At 42.8% G+C, this 18597-nt stretch overlaps 1 protein-coding gene across 1 annotated transcript; it reads right to left on the reverse strand.

Annotated features, from left to right (window-relative positions):
• Nucleotides 1–1791: 1791 nt before the first annotated feature.
• On the reverse strand, nt 1792–17905 carry LOC128716151 (A disintegrin and metalloproteinase with thrombospondin motifs 9). Its single transcript, XM_053811075.1, has 9 exons — nt 17760–17905; nt 11154–11477; nt 10482–11071; nt 9825–10380; nt 9519–9741; nt 7358–7615; nt 2484–2775; nt 2052–2401; nt 1792–1956 (listed from the first exon to the last, which is right to left on the reverse strand). The coding sequence occupies exons 1-9, from the start codon at nt 17903–17905 to the stop codon at nt 1792–1794; spliced, it is 2904 nt and encodes a 967-aa protein (XP_053667050.1).
• Between the last annotated feature and the right edge of the window lie 692 nt (nt 17906–18597).

The following is an 18597-nucleotide window of genomic DNA, read 5'->3' on the forward strand; positions in this document are numbered from 1 at the left end:
GCTTTAGCAGCTTTGGAGCGGGGCAGTTTCGTAAAGTAGATTGCGTTACGTGCGGTACATCATTTTTCGAATTTGTTTTACGTGGTAATTGGAAGAACAAAGAAAAACATTAGCAATTTCGTGCTAGCCAAGATCGAACAAATGTAACTCGTTCACGTACGTTTGGTGCGCTGGTGAGGTTTCGTAATACTAGAACAGAAAGCCATTGCCCGTTTTGAGATTCATTCAATGACAGCATTTTAATATACAATTTTTTGTATTGTTTCAAATGAATGAACTATGTTCTTTCCTGATCTGACATTTTGTTTTTTTCTGTTGTTGAAGCTTTCGTTTTCTTTTCTCTTTGTGTGTTTTTTTCTCTCTTTCCATAACAATTTTGGTTATGCAGATTCGCTTTTTATCACTATTGAGTATTTTCTGGTATCATCGTTCGGAGGTTTGGATGTGTTGGAGTACGTATCAGGCCAACTCGCAGTGCAAAACATAATTTTCATAACAAAAAGTACAACCATTTATGGTTGGGTTTATCTACAGCTGACAGCATATCGAACATACGGAGCTAGATGCGTGGGTATCACTAGCTTTACATTATTTTTAAAAACTAAAAAACCAAAAACAATATGCTGTACAAACGATTTGCTCATTTTTCTCCAAGAGTGTACTTTTTCTTTGTCGTTTTCTAGACTTACTGTAGGTAATATCGAAAATTATGCGAGTTGGCTACATAATCAACAATTAATAACTTTTCACCTTCATTTTCTGTTTTTCGTTCCCCTTTGTGCTCTTTTTTTCTGTTCAAATTTTATCCTTTTATCCATTTTTTTTTGTGTTTTTTCCGTTTTTGTAAAACAAATTCGGTTTTGTTATAACTTTAGTTAGGAATGGAAAGGAACGAAACGTTAAGGATGGGGCCTACTACAAAATGTTTGTACTTTTGAGAAGTTTTGTTTATTTTTTTTTTGTTTTATTTATTTATTTTTTGGCATGCCTCGATCCACCGAAGCGATCGAGGTATGTCAACATAAGAAAAGGCAAATTAAAGAAAAAAAACATCAACAAATTTATAGCCAAAAGGCCCTCTCCGGGTACGTACCCAGCGTAATCGTATGGCATAGCAGGACGAGGCAGTGACAAGCCAGACATATGAATGAAATCGATGGGTAGAATGAAACGAAACTAACAATAAACTAAGCTGTTAATGAACCGATCGTGCCGTGTAGCGGGTTCTTACTAGCGTTAACATCAAACAACTACTCAACGGCATCCGTTCATCAATGGACAGTCTGGGCCCTTAAAACAGAACTTAAATTCGCTGTCGCGATCAGTTGCTATCGTTGGTAGCCGTCGGTTGATCCGGTTGATCATTTGCAAAGGTGCAGGTGCCGCTCATTGACCGACACGCCTCATCATGACCAATCGACCAGTTACGTGTTTGTGTTTTTGCTGCAGCAATTTCTTGATCATTTTGGCACATTTTGGAGGCTACACTAGTTCGGGACTTTGTTTTACGTTTAGGGAAGAAATCGCGAAAATACACACACAAACACACACGTGCACACATTTACACAAACACACGAATCGAGAGTAATACGGGTGTACACTATTCACGGCTAAGGGACGGGAAGAGACGGTTAGTGTGTTATGCCGCTAGTAGAATTTCTAGCGCATCCACATCGATTAAGAGAAGACCGGTAGTCGTAGTGGTAGTAGTATGAGCCAAACGTAGTCTAGCGGAGCTGCTGGATGGCTGAGCGCTGAAAACACCAGTCCTTGGACACTAACACTGTAAGGTCATGGGTTTCGCATCTGATGCTTGTGGTTGAGTCGGGCTAGCTTATGTGGCCGCCGTTTGGGGTGCGGGATTGGCTCCAAATATAGGTTGCTATTTCGCGAAACGGAGCAACTTCCGCAGTAGCCACCACAACGCGCTCGCACCTTTTGGTACGGAGCTTTCAGCTACGGAACAAAAAGCGTAAAGGAGGTGCGGAGGTTAGTAGGTGTACTGGTAATCGGGTGCTGTGTAGCATTCCCTCATGCCCGACGACCCTTACCGGTACGAGGAAATTCATCACGGACTTAACACCGGCAGTTTCCCACGAGGTCTTGGGCCGAATGCGAAACGGGGTGCCCGTCAGGTTGATGGCTAGGTCGCCTTGCGGACAATGGCCCGTATTGCTGTAGCAGTCACCAGCCGAACCGAACGGTTGCTTCGTGCCGGAGCTGGTGGTAAATTCGAAATCGTTCGTATGCACCTGCAGCGTATTGACATTGATGCGGATCTTGCGGTAATGTGTCGCACCGTAGTTGATGCTTTCGTCCTCCCAGTCACGTGATGACTCCTGGCAGCTATTTGCATCGGCCGCTCGTCGCTTATTGTAGATGGCATAGTTTTCCCTCGGACCTGGTGGGTAGAGGCGACAGTTATAGATTGCCGTTTCGATGGAATTCGTTTTAAAAAAGAGCGACCGAATGCCCACACTTACCAGCAGGCAGGGTAAGATATTCGACTGGTGATCGCGTCGCCATTTTGTGACAATATATCATAGCCATGGTTCCGTTCAAACTCATCTCATATTCGCCGTCGGTGCGATGCTTCTGTTGAACATCCTTGCAATTTCGGTAGACCGCCGGCCTAGATCGTGAATCGCATCCTGGCGGTTTTGGGCACGCGATCGTCTTGTGCGGACGTTCGTGCTCCGGACAGCGGTTCGATTCCGTGTTCAGCAATTCGTCGAAGCACTTGACGGTGCGATGCTGCTTACCCTTACAGTTGCACTACAACGCGAAGGTGGAGGATGAATGTAAGATAGGTAGATGTTGGTGAGAGAGTGCGTGATCGCTAGAATTCAGTGAGTAACGGGTGAAGGTGATCCGTGGCGGGCTGATGCTAGATTCGCTCCGTGCCGGATAGTCCAGATTTTGCTTATCAAACAGAGCACGATCAAGGTACACAGAGGTAGGTAGAAAACAGAGAGGCGTGAATGGAAGGACACAAGTTGCTTAAAGGGTGTTTGGTTTGCAGCTTAACTGAACGTAGTGCCATCTTCAAGTAATTCGAAGAACCTGCAGGCATAACATCGCTCTCTCTTTCTCTCTCTTGTTTGCAGTGCTTCAGCTACATGAATTGGGCCAGTGCTGGCCGCTCTTTAGTGAGTTTGTTTCATGTAGGAAGCTTAAGCATCATTACACTTAGCTTTCGATCCTCCCAGCGTACACTTTCATCAAGCAGCTGCTAACGATGAGGATGAACGTTGTTAGTACCATAGCGGAAGCAATTTGTTGAGAACATTTTGTTTTTTGGAATGTGTATGATTGTTACAAGTGTCTGGTCGTTAAGGGCTAAAAAACAATCGATTTGCAGGGCCAATATTGTATTGAAATATATCTGATTTATATATGGACCAGTAAATTGATAGACTGCACCATCTACCGCTTCATTTAACCCACAAGACATATTCTTAAATTATTTAAGATCTTAGTTTCGTTCAGTGTTCAGTTCCCATTGAGAGTTTATATATACTCAAGAGTTTGTAAGCAATTTTCATAATTTCCTTCTATGAGGCAAAACTTGAAGATGAAATATGGTAAACCACATTTTACAAATTAAATTATCAAAGAATTATCAAAGAAAATGTACCAAAATTATACCTATACGTCAGTTTGTTCAAAAAATAACTAGAAATAATCGACACATACTTTGCCCAATTTAATTGCTTTCCATTTACAGAATTCCAATGATTCGCAGATCTTCGTGTTCGGGGGTTTCGTCGTCACGTTGCAGGCTTTCGGCAAGATCGTACGGCCATCGGTGCAGGTCACGTTGCGCACTGTTCTACCGGAACCGCACCCAACCGAGCACTGCGCACGAACGCGTCATTTACGCCGATTCAATGCCGGTTCGTTGTGTGGGAATAGATTTCGTTTCGTGGGTGGTGGAGGAGGTTGTAGTAGTTTTTTTTAACGTGGGAAAACGCGTAGGGGAAATTTTTGGGGGGTGCAGTTTGTATATTTTTTTTTGGGGACAATGTTCAATCGAGGGATGATTCAATATAACATGGGAAATACGCAAAAAAGGCGTGTGTGTGTGTGATGGGAAAAGAACCGAATGTACAAATAACAAGCGTGCCGATTGGTGGGCGGTGGTAGCGTAAGGTGTAACCAATAGATTTACCACATGGTTGGTAACACCCGGACACAACGTAGATGGCAATGAGCACGGTGTGTGGTCGGTTGGTTGGTATCGGGTGTAGATATGCACAGAAACATGAAACAAGAACAGATAGAAGCGAGTAGGAAGACAAAACAATGTGATCGTTAGAAAGATTTAGAGAATTACTGCAATGGAATCGCTGAGAAGGTTAGGGTACATTTAAAAAGGAAAGGACAGTAAGCTAACATGGGTAACATAGAACGTATGGAGCATGTTAAGCTTGGTTGGTTGAAGATCGTCCAGGTCGAGATCACATTTACATAATATGAAGTTCAAGTGATAAAGAGATAAAGGCTTCTTTTGAAGTTGATCTACAACGTGCATAGGCAGACGTAGAATCCTGCGCACTTCATGGGACCTCTGGAAGTAAACGCAGATTCTGTGAAATGCTTTCTTAATTCACACAATAGCAAAGCTATCAGTGCTTCAATTTGAGAAAGTTTCGAAGCAAATCGAGTTACGGTTGTAAAAGTTCCAGAAAGTGCGAAGCATTCGTCATCTACCTTGACAAATGCTTGGATGTTGTCATGTAATATTGGAAATATTGAAAGTAGGAATCATTTCTCGATGGTGTTCAAATAGTAACAAACCATCCAAAAAGTGAGAAGATTTTTGCATCTACTTCGACAAATTTTAATTGAATATAAGTAGGATCCAGAAATGACTTTAACTTTGACCTCAAAACCCTATAGTAGACATTACATGTTACATTGCGATTCAACTAGAGCTCCGTACTATAATGGCTGAGGAGTACAGCTGGATGTGTGGATGGTAAGTAGGGAAAGCTTATCAACAACAGTGAAGAGGGTGGGGGAAGTTCTAGGGAGAGGAGAAACATAATACACATCATAGTTACGCAGCACACCTTAGACCAGGGCGAGGTCTCCCAGGACGGACGTCTCCCAGCAGGGCGAGGACATGCTTTGTTACAGTTTTTCTTCGGCTTGATGATCGCCGGCTTTTTAACACTGGCACAATACTTTTCCTCAACTTTTCGGCCGTTTCTGAACGGTTTCGGATTTTCGATCGATTTAGGAAATAACTTCTTGCAGATGAGGTTGGGCCTGCGGCGTCCCTCGGCATCGCACGTTCCGGAACACTGCACACCAAGGAGGCAAGGAGATGGTACGCGACAAAGACGAGCGCCCCCGGGCAGCACATGGACCATAAGCGTTGGCAGCGGCAGATGGTGATGGTGAGGAGGATGATCGTTGTTGAAGTATTGACATTGCAGGTATGGACGATACACGGTATTTATGTATATGCAGTGGCGTGTTGTTGTCGTTTTTTTTTGTTGTTGGTATGAATCGCGTATTGGCACAGCGATGAGAGCAAATGGGAGCGATGAATTGTTTAATGTTTTTGTTGTTGGTTGTAATCGATGATATTGATATGCGTATGAAACATATAGAAGAAAAAAAAAACAAAAGAACACGATCCATGATGATATGGTGTATCATATTTTTAAGAAATGTAAAGGAAGAAAGAGAGAAAGAGATAATAAAGAGAAAAAAAGAATCAATTGCATCGTTACATACACGATTGAGAAAAAGAAACAAATGTACATCAGGAAAACACACGATGGTTAAAATCATTTGCCAATCGGGTTTACCGTATCGGTAGAAAACGATACAGTAAGAAAAGAGAGTACCGACAAAAAACTAAAGCAAAATAAAAATGAACCAAAAAGATAATAAATGATAATTTTGTTCGAAAAGTAGAAATAAAAAGTAAACACAAAATAAACCAAAAAAAAATACAAACTAACTAAAACAGAAGAAAAGTAACGAAAGAATAGGACAAATGTCACCAGAACGATATTTACGGTACTTCGCCATTTAAAACTACAACACGATTCCTCGTCCGGTGGTTTCATTTCCTTCGCGCATTGGTCGCTTTCATTGCCACGATGGTCCTGGCACAGGACCTGACGGGAGCGTTTGCATTCGTTATTGCACTAAAAGAGAAAACACAGTCTTAAAATGATTGAGCCACCCAATGAGGTTGTTTGGTAAGGGATCAAGGATCGTATGTGGGATAATGGAACAATACTGACAATCAGTGCATTCGAATCGAATAACTTTGTGGGCAAGAAAATGCTAGGGAAATGGATTGGCTAATGAGGCATTTCTCATTGGATGCCTAAAACAGCAAATGCTATAGGGGCAGCGTGAGCGTACATTCAAAATGATTAATTCGATGCAACCAAATGCAAAAAGGTGTCCCAACGATGGCCTCCTTATGTGTTTCGTGTGCATCCGTATGCACCATATTCGGGATATTAAATTAAATTGATTAAAATCAAAGGCACTGAAATCTTGGCATGCAAGTAGATCTCGTGAGATGTATGGTCACAATCGATCTTAAAGTTGCTGAACACTACTGTTCCGCTAGTCGCAGCGTCGTTGTGTGGAGATTTGCAGTACGGGTGGTGTCGATCATCACGGATCATCACCCACCTCGGCGCAGTAAGGACGAATCATTATACCATGTGGCAATGTGTGGTGTTTGCAATTGATCTTTATGTTCAAAAGGTGAGTGTGTGTGTGTGTGTGTATTAGGATCTCGTTCGATTGTGTGGTGTGATTGAATGGAATGTGATTGTGATTGTAAGCGCAACATTAGAAAACTTGCCAAAAGCCGGATGGAAGCTTGATTTAACAAATATAGCAAGAAATATACATGTACAACTACTCTGGCATACAAGTGTCAAACGATTTTTGTAAGAAAAACCAAAACGAGACATTTAACAGGCTATAGAAAAATATTTTAAACTTATTGTATATGAAACGAATGTATGGTAGCATAAAATTCGACCTGGTAAATTGCAAAGCACAGTCGTAAAAACACACAGTTTTGAAAGAAGCAACAAAACTTTTCACGGCAGCAGTCCAACGATTTACCGAAACAGCTTTCAGAAGCATTCATACGTTCATAGATCGCCTTCCAATCGAGGCAAGATGTTTATATATTGCGCATGTATATTCTGCTGTGTGCGTGTGGGTGTGAGTGTCCCTTGCGCTTCTACCTTCTTCCCACAAAACCCGACCTTGCTTAGGGCGAAAAACACTGGATCCACATAGGATGTTGTGGAATAATGGTCACGGTCACGGGATGTTCGGAATCCGGACGATCGTTTGCACTTACCTTGCTCCATTGGCCAAAGGTCCAGATGGGACAGCGAAAGTTGGCACAATTGATCTGGGTCGGAGGTTTTGGATGGGGGCAGTAACGGTCCTCCAGCACCTGTTCGTTTTTGTACATGCAGCGGACCAAGCGCTTCTTAACACCGCCTTTACATTCCGCACTGCAGTTGGAATAATTGTAGGTGCGCCACTGTCCGCGTGGAACAGGGCCAGATTCCGCGTTCTGTTGGTAGTTGACGTTTTTCATGCTCTGGTTTGGCTGTACGTCGTTCCGAAAGGATGAGTATTGGGTGTTAGGCGTTTGCTATAAATTATTGTTGGCACCGGGGTTTTTTTTTGTTGTTGTTGGGAAGATAGATAAAGTGTGGGGAGAGTCGAATGTTATAGAATAAACTGTACTTCTCTGGTTCTGTTATTGTACGGTGGGTGTGAGCAATAAAACAAATTTATATATTTGATAGAACATGATGAATTTAGCATGAGCTTAAGAAAACATTTCGATTCAAATTCGAACAAAATTAAACAAAGCAAAAGAAAAGGCAATTGTAAACAATGGCAAAACAAATAAACATATAGTACGTATACATTTAGCAACATGAAAGCATTAGAAACTCATTTACGACATAGAATTGTGGAGAACCAGCAGACAAAACGATTTAGTCCGAACATTTAACATTATGGTGAGCGGGAAGAGAAAGGGCACTGTCGCGGTTGGTTAGAAAAGGAAGCTACATAAAACACACAAACCTTTTGATCGCAGGGCGGCATGGTGCAGTTCAAAATGACAGGCACTGGACGCGTACCACATAAGGCAGCATTTACGCTCACATTTTTTAGCATACATTGTAGTGCGTACGCTCGCTGGCCTTCGCCACAGGTAACGGAACACTGACGGACAGGCGGTGAGGGTAGTGTTGAAGGATATAGCAAGGATAAAATAGGGAACATTGAGAAATCATTGTACGTACGCACTAGAGGAAAGCACGATCATAATGAGCAAGACAGTTTGTAGGCACATGCAATTAATGTTTATCGACACGATCATCGTATGTAGAATGCTTATTGCTAACAACGGTGATCAAATCGCTCCTGCTTACAATTACTATCGATAAGCAGATCACAAAAGCAAACCTTATGATAATAGCTATAAATGCGTAAAACGTATGAGTTGGGTGATTTTTTATTTTATATTACATAGCATTACTCTGGTAAGAGTATGTAAAAAACGAACAAAGTTTGAAAACTATGAATCTTGAAAAGAAAACTTATTGATAGCGCAAAAAAAAATAGTCATACAACTATGTACACAACTTACTAATCTGTAACACCCAAATAAATGTAACAGATTGAGCAGAGAGAAAGAAAAAAAAAAACAAAATATCACAAACACACACATCACTACACAACTATTGGAGTTGATTGGGGAAATATGTACAAAAAAAAACATTAACAAAAAATCACACGCCGACCCTTTCTTGCTAGGGTTTTGCGACGTTTTGTTCTGACTCGAAACGCCTGCAGGTAGGCAATTTTGCATGAGTGAGCTGAAAAAGGGGATGAACATAAAATGTGGGATGATAAAGTAACATGTAGCTACCGGTGTGAGTTCTCCTGAAACCCATTTCGCGCACTGCTCCTCCGCATCGCAAGATTGAACAATGACTTTGCGCTCCTTAACTTCGCAGTACGCATCATCGATCTGGAAACCGTTCGGGTCGGAGAGGCACGTTGCGGTACGATTCTGGGTACCATCAGTGCAGGAGCACTGTTCGCAGTACACCAAACGCACATCATCGATAACGCACCGGGAATGAGGGACGATACACAGTGGATCAATGTACAGACACAGGCATATGCGGGACGAGTACACACAAAGTACAGCGGGGATATACGCCACAAAACACAGAATCAAATAACGTAACGTAACAAAACATGGAAAGGTGTTCGATATTTTTTTCTCCCCGCGACACCGCACAAGTAATATCCCAAGCGTTGTGTTGGAGATCATGGCCGGTACCGGTGTTGAAGGTTCACAGTACAGGTAGTAGACATTACACAAAATAGCAGAAGAAAGAAAGAAATGGAGAAAGAGAAACCCGATAAGTAATGCCGCATCGTTGAGGTTCGATAATAACCAGAATATTGTAGAGCTTGCTTGTAACCTTATTCCATGACGAATAGTTCCATGTTGCGTTCTTGCAGGGGCCGGTGCACGTCGATTGTGAATCACGCTTGGTAATCGGTTTCGGAATACCCAAGCAATTTGCCGCGTCGACATATTCGTTTCTGCGTAGCTCCAGAGGGTACGATTTGACGCACAAATATTCCACCTGTTTGTATCCTTCGCCGCAGGCGTTCGAACACTCGATCGGTCCCGACTCCCATCTGTACGAATAAACGGTAGTGAAACGATCAGTGAATTGCGAATTGGCTTTAGAATATTGCTGAGTGGATAGTGCATTGCTTACTCGAATTTACACTCGGTGTTGCAAGGCTCCTTCATATCGTGCGGTTTGGCGGAATGATTGCAATTTTCCGGCTTTGCTTCCTGCCGTGTGTCGGAGTTTCGACAGACGAACGTACGCCTCCGCTGGCCCGTACACAGCTGGTCACACTCCAGCCAGTCACCCATTTCCCACCGGTACGGTGTTTCGGGTGCGGATACCGTATGCTGAAGCCGGTGCACACTGTTACCGTTGTAGGGTGAATAGTACGTATGGTGCGGGTGCTTGTAAGGCTCATGTTCATGATGCGAATGTATCGCATTGGACTGTGTGTTCGGAGTGCTCGGCACCATATAGTTGTATCCCACCTGACTATTGAAAATTTTATCGCTGTTATGTTTGCGTACTATCCGCACCGTAAGCTTTTCCTTCAGCGGTCGTCCGTAGGTAGAGGTAATGCGTTCCAGCGAACCGTGCACTGTATACTCCAGCCGAACTCCGGCAAACAATCGATGTTTGGTTGTGTGTGACGTAGGATGTATCGGGTCGTTGAAGATGATTTCATTTCCACTCATCAAACCTTAAATGAAACAAAATAATGACCACAATCATGGATTAGAAAATTTGTCATCTAAAATCAAGCCTGTTTCGCGCTTTCAATCTTCGCGGTTTAAATCTTACTCAAAAAGCATGCGTCTTTCACGTAGCCCATGTGCACGATGTTGATGTTGGTGGAACCGTCCGGTATGTGGAACTCCATTGACTTATTCCCGGTGTAATGTTTTCTGCTCACCAAGCTGCAGGTAGAGTTGGTCCCTTTGCATACGCCGCACTGGTCGAGCTTAGCGTCGGAATTCAGCACGTAATCGCATCCCGCCTTCCGGCACTGGCCATTAATGCACATGTCGAAGCTATCCTCCGGAAACGTGCACGGCGTACCGTCAATTACCTTTTCCCGCAGCATAAAGTACAAGCTCTTGTTCTCCGCACGGCAGAACAGCTTACATTGGTCTGCCAGCGGTGTGCCATACTTGGGGATCCACCGTACATTCGGTTCCAGCGTTGGCACATCAAAGTTCTGCCCATCCATCTCGTGGCACTGTTCCTCGCGGAAGTTGTACCGCGAGTTCGGGCAGGCGTGTGTATTGCAGGCACGGTACTCGATACGCAAACCAATGCAGAACTTGCCACCATTTTTTGGCTTCGGGGAGTCGCATTCACGGGTGCGCTTCTGAACACCTCCACCGCACGTACGCGAGCAGACGTCGTAGCTGTGGAATGGAAGAAACAACCATGACATAAGGACTCCACGCTACCGATCCCTTTACAGGGTAGATCCTTTTCGCTACTTACGAACTCCATCCGCTCCATCCACCGTTCTGTGGTTTCAGCGCTGTCCGATCGATCGGGACGCACTGACCTTTCTGGCACCAGTGTCCCTCCTGGCATTCGGTTCCATCGGCCCACGGCATGTGTTGCGTTTTGCAACCGGACAGTTCATTCTCCCAGCTGCACCAAAGCCGTGCGCAGGTCGGCATATATGAACAGATTTTCGAACCATTACCGAACACCAGCTCACACTGCTTGTTGTTGGTAAACTTTTCACCAGCCAGCGTTGTGTCCGGCGACATCAGATCCGTCGACGGGTGGTTCAGCAAGCAGTTGTCTGGATTTTTTCTACACACGGATAGAAGAGGGAGAACAGGGAGGGACAATTACTTATCGGTAAGATGAGCGGGAATTTGCATGTGAAACAAGAGCAAAACAGAGCATAAAAATGCAGCACAGTGGAGCTTTTATGCAAATTTCGACCTTTGTCGACCAGTTGCACGGGTGATTTGATCGATTGATCGTGCGTTGCGTTGCAACCGAACAAACATTTAAATTGATACAGAAAGAACGAGAAGAACCGACAAATATGCAGTTTACGCGAGACGAGATGGGATATTTTAGTAGTTTCAGCTGCACGCTGGTAGAAACATGCGTTCGAACCCAATTGCAAGTAATATCGGGGTCGTAAAATCAATAAGCATACCGGCACGGCTTCAAACGGGCATGATTATTACTATCACCGAAGGTAGTATCGTTCGATGTCGTAAGGATGTGAGCAGGGTTATTTTATTACGTCCATCTTGCTGTCATTTCCTACCGTAATCGGTATGTATCTCAGCAAACCACGGGCTTGCAGCCATTGAGAATATTTGATTGGGGTCATAAAAATACCTCCGTTTGGTTGCGAAGTGTTGGACACTGGGATTTGGAATATTTATGGTATTACATGGGTGCGAATTGTGCAACCGATAACCATCCCGGTCCCCGGACGCATAAAATGTTCGTGTCCTAGGTCGGGGAATGGCCAATTGTACATGCACCGCACGAGGAAGGAAATCGTTAATATGTGATTGACCGCAAACGATCGCGATCAGGTCGACCGGCTAGGGTGCCTTTGCAACCTGGGGCGAGCTGGGAAGAATGCCCGGCACGAATAATTGCAGTTGACACTAGCCGGCCGGTAAATTAAACTTCCCTTTCTTTCTCGCCCTGTGCCTTCTGTCTCAGTCTCGGATTGTGGGTCATTCCTGTTGTTGTACTGTGCGGTTGTAGGCCGTTGACCAGACGACACTAAGATGACAAGACGTGATGATGTAGCGATAAGATTACTTGCTGGTGAAGGGCCGCAGTGTCTTTGCCGCGTGGGGTTAAGATGGTGCGATGGCGTCGTATGGCTAAATGGTTTAATTGACGATATTGCGAAACGCGCATCGGTTCTCGCGTTATGGCAAGGATTAGAAAGTGTTGATTGCACATCGTAAGGAATTAACATGAAAAATTACCCCCGCGAAATAATCAACAAGTGGCATTCGAAAGGAGGTATGAAAAATGGTTCGCCACTATCGTGAAAGGCTTACACCGGAAGATTAATGATTGGTTGGGAGTATGTTGTGAGGAAAAAACAACGTGAAACGCACCACACCGCTAACAAGCATATCGTATAACAATTTTCTTACACAATTTTCACATGTGAAAAACATCTTTTGCAGAAGACGAGATCGTTAATGATAAAAATTTTTATTATATTTTTTTAATTATGTGAGCTGTACACGACTGTACAATTAGGATCACATCTTGAAATCAGTGTAATTGATAAGAAAAATTACATTTTTATCAAAACAGGGCACAATTCAGCATCATATCATAAGGTAACTTATCGCTGCATTCAAGTTGTATTATCGCACTTTACAAGCTTTTCGAGTTCAACTGGTAAAAGTGATGCTATTTCAGGTTGGACTGGAAGAGCAAAATAAGGAAGTTGCTAGCTTTTCTCAAGCGTTCGCAAGTTGAATAAGTTTTTTTAAACATCTTTTTTAACTTAATCACTTGAAAAACTTGAACTTACGACATTACGAACAATCAATTTCAGTTTGAATAACAAAATCGCTAGAAAATGGGAACCATTTCACATTTATCACAACACATTCCAGATCATCTTGAAACTAACCCAGAAACAGTTCCAACCTGACCAATTGCACTCGAAGAAATAGTTAAATAAGTTAAAAATAAATTAAAAAAAAAACACCACCCTCCATTTACGGCCGGTAATGAATCGTATGTCCAAATGTCCGGAGGGATATATCTCGCAATATTACACCATGGTGGATTAAGTCATTCCTCGCCTAATATGGGGCTGGTTTGGGATCGTTCGATTCGGTCAGGACATTTTATCATCCGCAGGCCATGGTATGATTGGAAAACTGAGTAAAATTAATTCGAGTGTTGGTGCGCGGAAGCAAAATAAAGCCAAAAATCGAAACAAAAAATGGTCACGGAAACGCACCGCATGATTGTTCTGAATCGTTGGTGCCTCCACCTTTTTTTCTCCCATCCAGCTCTTCCGTCACCACACCAAATTGGGATGTAAGTGGATGCTGTTTCTTAATTTTTCTACCCCTACCCTCTCAAGCCTAGAGGGGCAAACCGTTTCGCATATGCAGCGCCCATCAGCCACACACATCCAACGACCGTGCCGGCATTATGCTTTGAAATGAAAGTAAACCGACAATGAGGCAGCGGTTTATTGTATGCGCTTGTATGCAATTTTGGGGCTATGCAGTTCGTGATTTCGTCTAACAGTGGGGTACGAAACAACCGACTGCATGACGGCTCGGGTTGAGAAAAGCTCGACGGATGAATAAAGACAGCTCCAAACAAGCACTTCCAGGGTGGTACAGCTTTGTAATGCACTTTAAAGTTGTTAAAATAACTGTCCAAAAACCCCGGTGAAGTGTGATGGTCTGGACAATGTATACGGTCACACTGTAGCAGGTCGCAGCAAAAGAAATGCTTCGGTTAACCTGCAATCGTCAACGAGCTTGGTTCACTAATTGGGAACGATGCGAAGAAAATAAGGGTTGGTGTATGTGGACCAGTTTTGGCCGGCCGTGATAGCAACATTTTTGGCAGGATTTAACATCCCACCCAGCTCCCACTGCGTACTGTTTGGACCGTGCCGTAAAAAGCATTACGATGGGATGACGAGACCGTGCCTGGTAGAGTGACGAGAGGACTGCAAAAAAAAAGAAACCCAACAAAAAACTGTTTCACCCTTGTTTTTAGTGTCAGGTAATCCTGCGCCCGTGGGGTAAGCGGATTGTACGTATCGTTTCACCGGTGGAAGGACCACCTTTATCTGTCATCACGATGTAATACCTTTTTATCTAAGCTTTCCCACTCCCCTGCTCCGTCGGACCAATAAAAGAAGGAGACAATCAGAGCGGTAACATGACCCAAACATTCCGTCACGGATCACGTCCAGATCGGATCGTTTAATCCTCGGCCGCTGGTTGCCCTTTGCGGGGCGCCGGCACTTTACCTTTTTTTATTATAACCGATATGTATTTTGTTCGCAATTAACAAGGGATGTGTGGAATTGGTTTTGTAGCAGTGAGTCACTTGGCACAAACGTAATGCCAACGTGCATTCTTCAATGTTCGAATTGCTGATTCTTGTCCGGAAGATCACAGTAATTGTGTGACGATCAGACGAGAAATGCACAACAAGATATCTTGCAATTTTAACTTCAACGTTGTGACAGTATTCGTCGTTTCACAACATCGGTCTATAAACCAGTGCAAGTGTGTATGTAATAAAAGAAATGCAGTAGTGCACAGGAAGCTCCAGAAAGCATCCACACAAGCTCGAACTGCATATTAATGTGTTAAAAATATGTGCGAAAGACACACGGGCGTAAATCAAACGCTCTTTCCACGCCAAACTGCCGCGATGGAGATCTTCATCGGATAAAGATGACTTCCTTTCGCTCTGCTGCTGCTCTGGCGTGTTCTGCCGGCGGTTTTGGCGTGGCCATCTTTTCCTTTTCGGCAGACACGTTGCGAATTGCGTAAGGAAAGGTGATTTATCTTTTCTGGCCGAAGCTGCCGGCCTTTAGCATTCCACAGGGAGGTTTCTTTTTTTGGTTGTTGATTCATTCTTCGGGTTTTGCTTCTTGCAATCGCTGATTGCACCGAACAACCGGCCGGTTGCAATTGCGTAGCCATATTTCATCCTGCGGCAGCAGGAAACAAAAACAAACCGCTTCAATCAATTTCGGTTGTCGGCGTCCGGTGTCGGGACATGTTTTACGCTCTTTGAAGCAGGGAGTTTTCCGCGCATGTTTGCCGTAAAAGGATTGCCCCGTGATTGTTTTGATCGGTGCTGATCAATTATTTGATTAGTAGTTAAAATATGAGACAGCTTTAGGTATTGCGATATGTGCAACAGTCGAGAAAAATTTAATGTAATTTTTAGTTTTACATTTCAGCGGCATTTTTTGAAATTAAATTGTGGCGTTAAGAGAAAGTATGCGTTTTACAAACTCATACATGAATCAAAATATTTCAAAGCATTTGTCAAAAAAGTAAATGAATAAAATCATGAAAAGAGTAGGCTTATAATTGACCAATTGACAACGATCGAAAACCTCACATGATATCATGCATTTTTAATATGTTCCAGTAACATAAATCATGTCGTTTTTTTACAAATCAAACATATTCTTGCAGAGAATGAGAAGGTGCACGTGATTGCTATCGTCAGCAAGCAAGTGAAGCCTCCCCAAACGCACTTGCAGATTGGAATGCTTGAAGCAAAACGAGCGCAAAAGAGAAATGGTATAAATCAAGCTGCTTCTGCAACCTTTCATTCGTCAGAACCTTAATAGGGGCGAACCGTCCCGGGACCACCCAGCCGCGTAATGTAAGCATTGTTACAGCTTTTGTTTTTGGGAAGAATTAATATATTGATTTGCTTTCCTTCATTCTTGAGCGTTCGACTTTCACTGAACGAGCCGAAACCGAAGAATGAAAAGCAAACGATATTAAGCTTGTCGATACGACAAGGTTACATTATGTTGCGTATTCATGAAAGTGCATGTTTGACCGCCCAGGAAGAAGCGTATGAGCAGGTATGGTGTTGTTGTTTGTCTTTGCCAACATAAACCGTCGGTGAAAGCATTTGCCGGAGGAGCTGAAGCCAAACATGGGCAGGTGAACGTAAAGAAGAGAAGTTTTGTAATTGGGTATGTTTAGTACATGGTGGGAAAGTCACAAAAGATTACAATGAGAAACAATACAAATCACACACACACACACCCATTCATACACAGATTTTGTGTATGCTCATGCTAACGATCTATTCAATGCATTCAATGTGGTTTATTGGTATCGCCGTAATACGTTGGGTGGTCCAGGTTAGCATCAACGTCTATTCGTAAAGCTATTTCTTTACGTAAAAATTACCAAAAAGGATAAGAAATTAAGCATGGGAAACATAGATTAAATAGTAGAAAAACCATGCCTAACTCTGTACAAGGTTTTCCGATATAATCTCGTAGAGGTGGAATGATTAATGAATGATGAATTAACACATGTACTAAGCTTTCAGAGTTTCAAACGGGAAAGCTTAGATCAGAATAAACTTCCCTTTGAACAAGATGTGACCGTGTCGAATAAAATCGTTAACTGTTTTTTGCACCCACGAGGACACATTCAATTTACAGGAAAAAAAACATATGTAACAAAATCGCATATTGCTTGATATAAATATGATACGACAAGGTTTCACTGATGAATATCGCTTTTAAAAGCAACATTTAAACCATATATGATTTTGCCTTAACAAATATGATTCATCAACTTAAGCATCATCAATTAAATAGTGGCCGGTGAATGAACAACCGAACCTATATTCCACCGCAACACACCTATGGCTCGGAAAGAGAAAGGAAGCTGTAAGGATACCATTCATGCTGTTATATTTGCTTTTTTTCCTATCGATCCCGGGTGGTCATCGATTTCAACAGCAAATTAATTTCATCAATTATCGAACGATCATAAATCTACTCAGCACGCCGAGTATTCGTGTGTAGGTTTTCGACCCTTCTTCTTTACTGACGCAACCGTCACCATGCTCGTGTGGTGGTTTTGGTCAATCGAAAGGGAACTCTACAGCGAGGTTGCATAAAAATGGTAAAACAGTGCGTGTGACGTGCTGTTCTGAAAATCAACTCCTAAACTGCTGCTTCAGGCGAAGACAATTTCAAACTGTTTTTAGGTAAGGCTAACCAACAACGTATGTGGGATAAACGATTAATCGTTCAACATGAGCGGCACACAATCGCGCCTGCTGGCGACGATGGCCCACGGCATGTGGCGTTTCGATAAATTTGTCGATATCATAATTTATGTACGCTGTACGCACATAAGTAACGATGAGAGACGGTTGCTACATTAATATCATTAAAAATCTGTTTCAAAACGAATCCGTGGGCGTCGATAGAAGAAAAAGTTATGATTTAAAAGCTTGTAACACTTTATTTTAGGTAATTATACGTTGAAATAAGTTACATGACAGGAAGCGAACATGCAAGATATTCGAGGATTCCACGTTTAGAAATTTACTTACTCAAAGTATTCGCTCAGAATCTGTCGTGAACAGTTGGACCACTGCCAGGGATGTGTGTTATGGTCGATCGTGCGTGACATGATTCGATTGTTTCCGGACGAATCGCCCCGATATCGTTGACACCGGCTGTCGTCATCGTGCGGCATTCCTAATCTGTAAAGAGCGAGCGATGGTAGACGGAAACATGGAGTGAGTTTAGGTGAAAGAAAAATTAAATCCATTCAAATTTTGTAATAGACGGAATAGAATAGCAATATTCCAATAGATGGACTCAATAGTTTCGTGCCCGAACTAGGAACAGTGTGGTGACGTTGTTGTCTTTCCAAATCTGTTGGTGGGTAATTTACCCTCAACATATGAATTGTGTACAGTGTTTTTGTTGCGATGGCTAAATTACGTCGGAATACCATTTCTATCCAGATTATTACAACTGTTGTGTCAAGGTGTAAACTCAAACGTATCCAGCCCTTCAGTATCCAGTTTCCAAGGAACGGTGCATTGTGAGCATTTTGTTGATTTGTGAGGAGCGGTACTACCAAATCCGGCGGTTCCTTGTAGATATGGACCATGTCTTTTTGGGACGCATTATGCATACAGATGAGATTGATTTTGAACAAATTGGACATACCATTACCGAGATGGATGGGGGCTATATAAAGAAATTGGTAACCACTCTCACGTACGGTGTCGTTAGCACGGAGTTCGTGCTAAATTCTGCTATTGTTCTTTGTTTGCCGCACTACTATTCCTTTACCATAACAGTTCGCCAAATATATGACAATTATGTGGTCGCAAAATATGATCTTCTGTCGCAATTTTTATTAATAACTCCATTATT

The sequence above is a fragment of the Anopheles marshallii genome, chromosome 2, assembly GCF_943734725.1.
Source record: "Anopheles marshallii chromosome 2, idAnoMarsDA_429_01, whole genome shotgun sequence".
NCBI classification, from domain to species: Eukaryota; Metazoa; Arthropoda; class Insecta; order Diptera; family Culicidae; genus Anopheles; species Anopheles marshallii.

What these genes read in the sequence shown, in the direction of transcription:
- LOC128716151 (XM_053811075.1), bottom strand. Translation starts at nt 17,905, where the DNA reads ATGCCGCACGATGACGACAGCCGGTGTCAACGATATCGGGGCGATTCG. An exon ending in ATTCTGAGCGAATACTTTGA is followed by an intron (nt 11,478 to 17,759) that starts GTAAGTAAATTT and finishes ATCCGTGTGTAG; the next exon opens with AAAAAATCCAGACAACTGCT. An exon ending in ATATCTTACCCTGCCTGCTG is followed by an intron (nt 2,402 to 2,483) that starts GTAAGTGTGGGC and finishes TCTACCCACCAG; the next exon opens with GTCCGAGGGAAAACTATGCC.